The following is a 10,899-nucleotide window of genomic DNA, read 5'->3' as shown; positions in this document are numbered from 1 at the left end:
GCCGTGCATTGCCACGGCGGTCGCGTGCGAGTTGGTGAAGGCGCGGACGTCCGCAGGCGATGGTCGCACGCCAAGTGCTGCACAACAATTGATGACGCTGCGAGCCGCGTGGCCTATAGCACCTGTTATGCATGGCGGTGACCTATCCGAGCGTGACCCTGCCCGCTGCGCTAGCGTGCACACCCAAGCAATGCCCGTGACGCAATTTAATATTTTTTTTCTCTCGCGTGAAGGAAGCACAAACGTGGAATTTCACTGGCGCGTTCACCCGCTGGTGCAGTACGTGTGCGCGCGTGTGTGTGTGTGCTGCACATATATATGATGCGTGGGGAGCGGTAACGTAGCGGTTTGCGGGCTGCACTACGAACCCGGCGGTCCGAGTTAGATTCCCGTTCACGGCCACCAATACCAATGACAATTATCTGAACTCGTCATGGGGGCCCCCCTCGGCTATACGGGGGATCTTTGTCATTGTATTTGGGTGCCTGTGTCTGTGTGTCTGTGTGGTGTGTGGGTTATTCAGCCCAAATGAGTACCTGATGCGGTGTGTGAACATCACCACTGGGGAGACAAAGGCGGCCGGCGTGGTGTCGGCCACCCACATCTCCTCGCATGCCGTGCCGGCCTTCATAGATGCTCGCTAACATCACTTGCCCCAACAGTCTACTCGGTCTATACGGGGGAATCTTTGTCTTTGCTATATATATTTTTGTTTCTCGCTCGCGGCTTGCAAGGTTAAAGGAGCGACAAGCAAGTCTGGCTGCTCACTACCACGCACACGCAGCCCCATCTTCAATCACACTCCCAGTTGCCGCGCGACCCGGTCTGCCCTGCGAAGTGCGCATAGCACGGGCATCGCTCCCCCGTTCCTCCTGTGTGCTTCTCTCACTCTGTGTGTGTGTGTGGTGGTGGTGGTGTGAAGCGATGGCGGGCCAACAATTTTTTGAATTATTATTGTGTGAGTCACTCCTCTCTCTATGTGTCCAGCAGCAGAATTAACGAGGGAGACTGTGAGTGTGGAGAGGGGGGTGTGGGAGTCTTGACCCTTCACCACTTGGCATTAAGATCCAATTGCATGATATTTGTCACCGTGGACAAATGATGCCCTTTGGGGGGGGGGGGGTTCAAGAGAAAGAAATGACGATTGAATGAGTGAATGAATGTCTGTGCGGCCACCAATTAATTCATATTTGCAGAAACACGTTGGATGGTCCATTTTTCGTTTTTTTTTTTATGAATTCGTGGTTTGATGGCAAGGAACGATTTTTTAACCGACGCCCGGTGATGCGATGATGCATCACGGTCCCACCGGCGAGAGGGCGGGGTCGTTTATTTGAATCGAGATAATATTTTATCGATTCTATTTTATTTTGGGTTCGTTAATCATCTCGTTGACTCATTAGTAGCACCGTTTCAATCGGAGTCTTTGCGTTTGCATCAGTTGTGGATCGTCGATACCCACGCAACAACGCATGATATGAGCCGTGTGTCGTGCTGATGACGTTTGATTTTAATATATGTACTTCGTGACAAATGCATACAACAAATACACGGGGATCATCATTGTACCATCATTGTCCCTTCATTGTCTCATCATTGCATTCATCAAACTGCATTGGCAGTGATGCACATGCACAAACAACAACTCAACACATTCATCTAATATCACTAAAAGTACAGAGATAATAAAATATACAATAAGTAACGTTTAGGGAATGACCCTTCTTCATGGCAGAGAGATCAGCAAACAGAATCAGGTTTTCAGAACAGCGTAATAATGCACGGTGCCATGTGTGCGATGTATATGGGGTCGGGGTGGGAGGGTGGTCGGATGTTTAAACCCATACACTGGGCTCATTGATCGATGGCTCAGTGGTTAATCCGGATTAGAAACGAGGCTTTGGGAGCGGCGTGTATTTGGGTTAAGGAGAGGAGATCGGAGTCAATTTGGTGGGGGTTGGTGGGTTGGATTGGTGGGTTGGTGGTTGGGTTGGTGGGTGGTTGGGTTGGTTGGTGGTTGGGTTTGTAGGTGGGTGGGTTGGTGGGTGGGTGGGTTGGTGGTTGGGTGGGTGGGTGGGTTGGTGGGTGGTTGGGTTGGTGGTGTTGGGTTTGTGGGTGGGTGAGTTGTGGTTGGATGGGTGGGTGGGTTTGTGGTGGGTGGGTTGGTGGTTGGGTGGGTTGGTGGTTGGGTGGTTGGGTTGGTGGGTGGTTGGGTTTGTGGGTGGGTGGGTTGGTGGTTGGGTGGGTGGGTGGGTTGGTTGGTAGGTGGTTGGGTTGGTGGGTGGTTGGGTTGGTGGATGGTTGGGTTTGTGGGTGTGGGGTTGGTGGTTGGGTTGGTAGATGGTTGGGTTTGTGGGTGGTGGGTTGGTGGTTGGGTTGGTGGTGGTTGGGTTGGTGGGTGGTTGGGTTGGTGGGTGGTTGGGTGGGTGGGTTGGATTGGTGGGGGGTGGGTTAGTGGGTGGGTGGGTTGGTGGGGGTGGGTTGGTGGGTGGGTTGGTTGGTGGGTGGGGTTGGTGGGTGGGTGGATTGGTGGGTGTGTTGGTTGGGATGGGTGGGGTGGTAGGTTTGGTGGGTTGGGTTGGGTTGGTGGGTGAGGGACACGTGGCATTGTTCTGTGAAGAGGGAGACAGAGAGGAGACGGGGGGGGGGGGGGGGGGTGCGGTGCGCGTTGCCTCCTGCTGCAGACAAAGCTTTTCGTCTTGGGAGGCGACGCAGGGCTGGCAAAATAAAATAAACCCAGCCCTGACCTCAAATGCAAATTGGATTCAACTCAATTTCCAAAAATTTTAACCAGCTGATGGCGAGGGGGGGGGGCAGCTGAACTACAACCCACGTGGGTGCTTTAACGTCGCTGTCGTCTGTTGTTGTTGTTGTTGAGAAATGAGGCATGGGTCTCCACGGAGTTTGATTTTGCAAAGTCGGTCTGTGGCCGGGGAGAGTGAAGGCTGTCTATGGTGTCGGCCAATCAGTTTCACGCACAACGCGAATATTATCAGAGCCACGTTGACTTGCGTGTTCACCACAAGCACTGTGTGTGTGGGTAATGCAGTACTTGCTTACTTGCAAAAAATGTATCTCTTTGGTCTTGATTAGAAGCTTTCGTGACTGCAGGAATCCATACTCTTTGGTTTCTCTTTGGTTTTTGGTTTCTTTCGGTAAAGTCACGTAGGTAGAAAAATGAAATAAAATAATTATTTTGTTTAAAATAAAATAATTATTTTTATGATTGTTTTATTTTTAAATAAAAAAAAGTTATTGTACTTGTACGGTAGTCGCGATCTCATCGAACGAGGCGCCGGATTTTTATTTTTTATTTTTTAATCCAACCACCGAGTCACCTCGACTGCCTCTCCTCTCTCTCTCTGTGTCTCTGTACCAGCGTGGACGGCACCCTCGTGTTCACCTTCTGAAGCGCTCGCTCGTCGCCGTGGCGTGCGCGATGGCACCACCACCACCACGTGACTTTTCTTTCGTGTTGTGCGTGGTGCATTGAGCGCCACAGCGCGTGGATTTGTAGCGTTTATTTGTTTGCTGGTGACTTTGTGTATTTCATATCGGAGTCGCCTCCAATGATGTTGCTGCTGACGGCAATAAAAGTTGTTTAAAGGTCAAAGTCTGTCCCCCGTCTCCCCCTGTCCGCACTGATGCGACAGGAGGGGTGGACACGAGGCACATCGAGTGCGCGTCCCTCGCTCACGAACGAACGCCCCATCACGGGGTCGAGGTATTTGGCCTCAGCGGCGGTGACGGCCGGAAGGCTGCGAATTCAGATCCCGGCTCGGGGTTGACTCTCAACCCATCATCCAGAAAGCCGGGGTGGGAGGGGGTCGATAAATTTGAGTAACCACTTTAACGTGCGAGCCAACCACGAGTTGGCTGTCGTAAGGCCGCCCCTCCCCCTCCCCACCCCTCGACCCGCCACCATGTTTAAGTGTACCTTGTGTTTAACTTCTTTAGCACCGTACGTTGCCGACCGCGCTCATGGGAGGTGCGCGGGCGAAGGACAACGAACTAAGGACAGAAAGAGCAGTTCTAAAGAAACGAGTTCGTCAATCTAAGTGCGCAGCTCCACAGAGAACGTTCCAGACGGCCGCAGATGCTGGCACCATCTATGTTCGATGGGCAGCCAAAAGCCGCCGCCGCCGCTGCTGCTTGCGAGGGATTAGCGGAGTTGGCGTGATGATGGGTTCATGCTCCCTGACGAGATCAGCGAGGGTGTTGTGGTGGCTCGCTTGTGGCGAGAACTTTGTGTGTCATGAGTGCGACGATGCACGAGATGTATTCGTTCTGCAATCAAAATGTAACGTGGAATTTCCACCCATTGGCTTCATTGGCGCTGTAAAAACGCGAGGCTTCGATGGGGGGCGGCGTGGTCGTCATTCATCAGCAGGTTGTTATTTTAGTTTCACTATAAACTTTGTATTTTATTATTTACCAGGTAAGGCCCACTGAGCTATACAGCTGTTTTTCAGAAGCGACCTGGCCACAAATGACAGCTCATCAAAGTGGCTTATCATCATCATCATCACGTGGAAATGTGAAGCAGCAGCCAAATGCTCTCAAACGCGTGACGTTGATTCTGAATATGGAGGGAAAAACCGGAAGACGCGGAGAAAAATCCACGCGACCACGGGGAGAGAGAGAAACACCGCAAACTCCAAATATATTCCAAATATTCCCGCACCCCTCCGATTAGCACGGCTGGCTGCGTATGGCGCTAAATAAGTTGAACATGCATACACATATACAGGGGTCGTCAGGGTCGGGATCGAACCCACGAACGCCTGTATACCAGGCGAGGTAGTTAACATCTCCTATCCACCATGATGATGATGAGAGAGAGAAATTGCAAATTCCAAATATACAGCAGCAGGCATCGTCAGGGTCGGGATCGAACCTACGACCTTCTGTGTACCAGGCGAGGTAGTTAACATCTCCTAGCCACCGTGATGATGATGAGAGAGAGAAAGGCAAAATTCCAAATATACAGCAGGCGTCAGGGTCGGGATCGAACCCACGACCTCCTGTGCACCAGGCGAGGTAGTTAACATCTCCTATCCACCGTGATGATGATGAGAGAGAGAAACGCAATCTCCAAATATACAGCAGGCATCGTCAGGGTGGGGATCGAACCCGCGACCTCCTGTGTACCAGGCGAGGTAGTTAACATCTCCCAGCCACCGCGGCTTCTCATCGTCACCCTTCTTCCTCAGCAGGTCCCTCTGAAGGCGATCGAGCGGGAGCTCACGTGCCCCATGTGCAAGGAGCTGTACGCGACGCCGCTCCTGCTGCCGTGCCAGCACAGCGCCTGCCGCGCCTGCATCAAGGACGCACTGCTACTGCTGGGACGCGGATCGAGCCCAGGGGGGGCTCCCTTCCAGGTGGGAGATTGGGGGGGGGGGGTGCCGTGTATAGCAGAGAGGAGCTCACACACAGGCAGGGTGACGGTGGTGTGCGAGGGGGAGTTCTCTGAGTCTCCCTCTCTCTCTCTCTGAGTCTCACTGTGTATCTCCGTGCTTCGCCGAGTCTCGATGCATCTCTTGAGTCTGCCTGTGTCTCGTCGAGTCTCCGAGTCTCACCGAGTCTCTCGACGTTTCGCCGAGGCTCTGCGAGTTTCGTTGAGTCTCTCTGAGTCTTTCGGTGTCTGTCTGGGTCTCGCTGAGTCTCTGGGGAGGTATCTGAGTCTCTAAGTGGAAAGTGTCTCCGTGTTTCTCGGAATTTATGAATAGAGTCTCTTTCTGGGTTTATGAATTGCTGTGGCGGTGCCTGCGTCTCTCAATAGATCATTTCTGAGTCTGTCAATATATCATTTCTGAGTCTCTGAATAGAGAGGTTTTGAGTCTCTGAATCAATAATATTTGAGTCTCTGAATAGAGAGGTTCTGAGTCACTGAAAGAGAGAATATCTGAGTCTGAATAGAGAGTCTCTGAATTTAGAGTCTCCGCATAGAGAACATCTGAGCCTCTAAATATAAGTATCTGAATCTCACTAGAATTCTAAACGTGGAGACTAAAACTGGAAGACCCGCAGAAAAATCCACGCGACCACGGAGAGAGAAAGAGAGGGAGAGGCACCGCAAACTCTAAATATACAGCAGCAGGCGTCAGGGTCGGGATCGAACCCACGACCTCCTCCATACCTGGCGAGGCAGTTAACATCTCCTAGCCACCGTGATGATGATGAGAGAGAGAGACACAAACTCAACATATACAGCAGCAGGCGTCGGGGTCCAGAGATCGAACCCATGCCTGCTGCATACCAGGCGAGGCAATTAACATCTCCTAGCCACCGTGATGATGATGATGATGAGAGAGAGACACAAACTCCAAATATACAACAGCAGGCGTCAGTGTCCAGGGATCGAACCCACGACCTCCTGTAGACCAGGCGAGGCAGTTAACATCTCCTAGCCACCGTGATGATGATGAGAGAGAGAGAGAGACTCAACATATACAGCAGCAGGCGTCAGTGTCCAGGGATCGAACCCATGCCCTGCTGCATACCAGGCGAGGCAGTTAACATCTCCTAGCCACTGTGATGATGATGATGAGAGAGAGACAACCAAACTCCAATATACAGCAGCAGGCGTCAGGGTCCACGGATCGAACCCATGCCTGCTGCATACCAGGCGAGGCAGTTAACATCTCCTAGCCACCGTGATGATGATGAGAGAGAGAGACGCAAACTCAACATATACAGCAGCAGGCGTCGGGGTCCAGAGATTGAACCCACGACCTCCTGTACACCAGGCGAGGTAGTTAACATCTCCTAGCCACCGTGATGATGATGAGAGAGAGAGACACAAACTCAAAATATAAAGCAGCAGGCGTCAGTGTCCAGGGATCGAACCCATGCCCTGCTGCATACCAGGCGAGGCAGTTAACATCTCCTAGTCACCGTGATGATGATGAGAGAGACACAAACTCAACATATACAGCAGCAGGCGTCAGTGTCCAGGGATCGAACCCATGCCCTATCGCATACCTGGCGAGGCAGTTAACATCTCCTAGTCACAGTGGCAGCCCTCTGATGACCCCCCCCCCCCCTCGTGTTGCAGGCGCTGGCCCAGGAAGAGCAGCACGGATCTCAGCACTCCTCTCCCGGCCTGACGCCCACCCACAGCCCCCGGGGGCCCAAGTCGCCCGCCTCAGGCCCCTCGCCGTGCAGCCCGGGCTCTGCCGCGGCGTCTCCCGTCGGCCTGGCGGGGCCCCTGCCGCACGCAGACCGCGGGGAGGCCAACAGCAGGGCCCAGCGGCCCGGTCAGTGGGGGCCCCACAACACCCCCCCCCCCCCCCCCCCACCACGCGCGCTCCACCCGCGGCCGTTCATCGGTTATCCCGAAGCGCGATAAGGAAGGGCACTTGCCCGAAACGTCGCGTATTGTACTTTGTGTGTGTTGGGGGGCGGGGGGGTGGGTGGTGCTTGTGGTTCGCGTGCTGAGCTGCGAACCCGGCGAGCCGAGTTCGATTGCCGCTCACGTCCACCTCCAACACCAGTGACGATTTATCTGAACCGGTCCTGGGCTTCCTCCCCTAGGTCGACTCAGCATAAAATGAGTACCTTGGTGCGGTCTGTCAAATCGTCGCCACTGTGGAAACAAAGGCGGCCGGGAGTGGTGGTGGGCACCCACCCCCTCGTGTGCCGTGCCGGTCTTCATAGGTTACTCCTCGCGAACAGCACTTGCCACAACAGTCTGTGAAGGCTACACGGGGGGATCTTTGTCTTTGTATTGTCCTTTAAGACCACAGTGTCATTGGTGAATGTTTTGAGTTTTGCGAAGTGTGTTTGGACACCGCTGCCAACGCAGCAACAACATCAGCAGCAACATCGCCCCCCCCCCCCCCCCCACGTGGTTAACCTTCATACACCACACGTGCCGACTCTGCCAATCGGGAAACACTGAACCAAGCGTACACACAACACCTTGAAACATAATGGTTTATAAGACGTGCAAAGATAAGCTATTTCAAATAATAATGGTGAGTGGATTATCCGTCGTTTTAAAAAAATCTGGCCACCCCTTCCCCCCCCCCGAAGTGGTGTGATAATCGATTATCTACCGTACGTGTGATTGTGTTGGTCTCTTAACTTCGATTTTGATATGTTCATGGTAGTTTTCACGCGAGGTTCAGAATCGATAATTATTTATTTATAATTGAGGAATCCGATTACCTATGAAGCTCCTTTTTACTCACAGATGTCAAGTAGGGGGATCCATGGGGTCAGAATATTATAAACACCCAAGACTGTATGAAACAAGTATAATCGGTTTTACCCTTTCTGGCAATAAAACCTGAAGACGGCTGCTTGCGTTGTAGCCGAAACGTCGTGAGAATTATTTTATTTTATTATGTTTATTTTCATTATTTTATTACTTCCCTTCTACGTGACTTTACCGAAAGAACCAAGAAGAAGAAAAAATAAAACAGGTGTTTAGATATTCATATTCTTGGTTCTTTCGGTAAAGTCACGTAGAAGGGAAATAATAAAATAATATTAATATAAAAATGTTTTAAATATTAATATTATTTTATTATTTCCCTTCTACGTGACTTTACCGAAAGAACCAAGAATATGAATCCCTGCAGTCACGAAAGCTTTAAATCAAGGTGTTTAGATGTTCAAACACCTAATAGAAACCTTTTGCGAGGAATCAAGTCCTGCATTAACCACACAGTACTTGTGGTGAACATGCAAACCAACATGGTCTGATAATATTTGCATTGTCTTTGAAACTGATTGGTTTACACCAGAGACAACCTTCTTTAGGGCCTCGTTTCACCAGTGTTAGACCAGAAAATGCCAAATAAGTATAACCCGTAAAAACAAAGTTTTCACTATAAATCCTTTATATGCGTGGCGGCGAACTTATTTAAAGGATTTAAAAATATATTCGCCTGTGGAGGACGCGGGGATCGATCCCGCGACCTTTGGCATGGGAAGCGAGGGCGCTACCAACTGCGCTACTCCGCCACGGCCTGTGGAGGGGTTACGCTCTGGGCTCTTATACTGTGGCGTTCAGCCAAAGCGACGAATGAGTTCTATTTGAATATATGTAAAATATATATTTTTTGCCTAAACAGTGTAAAATTTTGGGAATTTTTTTCACGAACATTAATTGTCTGGCACAACGAGTCTGTGTGAAAAATGTCAGCTCGATTGGATCACGGGAAGTGGGTTAAAAAACGACCAAAAGATTTGCACGGTCGTAAGCAAGCAAGCACGCAAGCAAGCATGCGAACTTAATATAAATGATTTAAAAAGGTGAACAAGATCAAGACAATGAACGTATCAGAGTATGCATAACTCGGGGTGAGCAGCTACATCACGGGACCTTTTTTCCCGTATCAAAGTATGTCAAACAATAATAGATGTTAGCCTTACTGGCAATAAAACAGGAGGTACTATTTGGTTATTTCGGTAAAGTCAAGTAGAAAGAAAAATAAATTAAACAAATTAATTGCTACGTGACTTTACCGAAAAACCAACGAGTAATTCTTGCAGTCACGAAAGCTCTAAATCAAGTTTAAAACAGGAGGTGTTCAGATGTTCAAACACCAAATAGAAACATTTGTAAGGAATCAAGTCTGCGTTAACCACACACAGTACTTCTGGTGGACATGCAAATAAACGTTGATGATATTCTTGGTTCTTTCGGTAAAGTCACGTAGAAGGGAAGTAATAAAATAATCCAAATATAAAACAATAAAAATTATCACGACGTTTCGACTGCAACACAAGCAACCATCATCAGGTGTAAAATCCACAGCAAGTCGAAACGTCGTGAGAATTTGTATTGTTTAATATTTTTATTATTTTATTATTTTCCTTCTACGTGACTTTACCGAAACAACCAAAAATATGAATCACTGCAGTCACGAAAGCTTTAAATCAAAACGTTGATCATGTTTGCATTGTCTTTGGAACTGATTGGCCTACACCAGGTGAGGTAGTGATACAAATCTCTACGTAGGCAAGCCATGTGACAGCGACGTCACCGCCACCATCACCATAGCAGCAGATTCAAGATGTAATTTTAGACGTCGTTATCCACTCAATTGTCTGCTCAGAAGCAGCGTTGATCATCGTCCGTTCCTTTTTCAAAGGAGTGAAGGCGGCGGCGGTGGCGGCGGAGCGTTTACGATGTGCGGGTCGATGGTTCTTAGAAGGCGCCATTCGTGGCATCGCGTTGCCGCATCAGCCACGTGGCCCGGCTCCCGATTCGGTTGATGGCCGACCCATTGTCGGCGTGGGACGGTGAAACCGGGTGAGGTTCCACGGTTGAGAGAGACGCTCGTTTCGTGACTTCGGCCGCACCGCAGAACTCTCGCCTCCATCTCTCGCCTTCAATTCGTATTTGCGGCGTCGAGCGAAGCTCCGGCTGTGATCGAGAAGGGGGTGGACCGACCCAGCGGTCCCTCCGTCGCGGTAGGCAGCACCAGGATGAAGTGATCCGTGAAGCTGCCACCGAAGATGTTTTTCACGTCGAGAATTCTTTGCCGGAATATCACTGCGGTCGTTACTTTCGCTCGTTTGCCCGGGAAATCCTGACTTGGGTCTCAAGACTCGTTTTGTCAGGAGGGTGCTTCCTAGGAAGGGGACCGATGCTGCTGCTGCAGCTGCGTATTATCCCGATTGACAAAAAAAACCCGTTAAAATGAAAACTTAAAAATATTACATGTAACTAAAAGTAAAATTATAGCTTTAAAATAATCCAGGAGAGTAGACATTCAAAACATAACAAAACACCAGCAGCAACAAGAGCAACCACGACGAGAACAACGCCGACGACAGCAGCCATCGCGCTGATCCTGACAGGCGCCTCCGAAATGGAAGCAACGACTCCCACGGATGATACGAGGACAACCATAAACCATGTGACAAGTCGCGACGGCGGCC

The 10,899-nt window shown here is 50.3% G+C and overlaps 1 protein-coding gene across 1 annotated transcript in view; it reads left to right on the top strand.

The window, feature by feature from the left end:
- Positions 1-10,899, top strand: part of LOC133355035 (tripartite motif-containing protein 46-like) — a 91,425-nt gene that overhangs the window by 51,466 nt on the left and 29,060 nt on the right. The window contains exons 3-4 of the mRNA XM_061572292.1: positions 5,217-5,381; positions 7,058-7,259. Of these exons, the coding sequence (XP_061428276.1) occupies positions 5,217-5,381; positions 7,058-7,259 (367 nt within the window). The remainder of the gene's footprint in view (positions 1-5,216; positions 5,382-7,057; positions 7,260-10,899) is intronic.

This window comes from Lethenteron reissneri, chromosome 50 (genome assembly GCF_015708825.2).
Source record: "Lethenteron reissneri isolate LAM-NWPU_2019-01 chromosome 50, ASM1570882v1, whole genome shotgun sequence".
NCBI lineage: Eukaryota > Metazoa > Chordata > Hyperoartia > Petromyzontiformes > Petromyzontidae > Lethenteron > Lethenteron reissneri.
The sequence above is the reverse complement of the archived record's forward strand: the minus strand, read 5'-3'. Positions and strand labels throughout refer to the sequence as shown.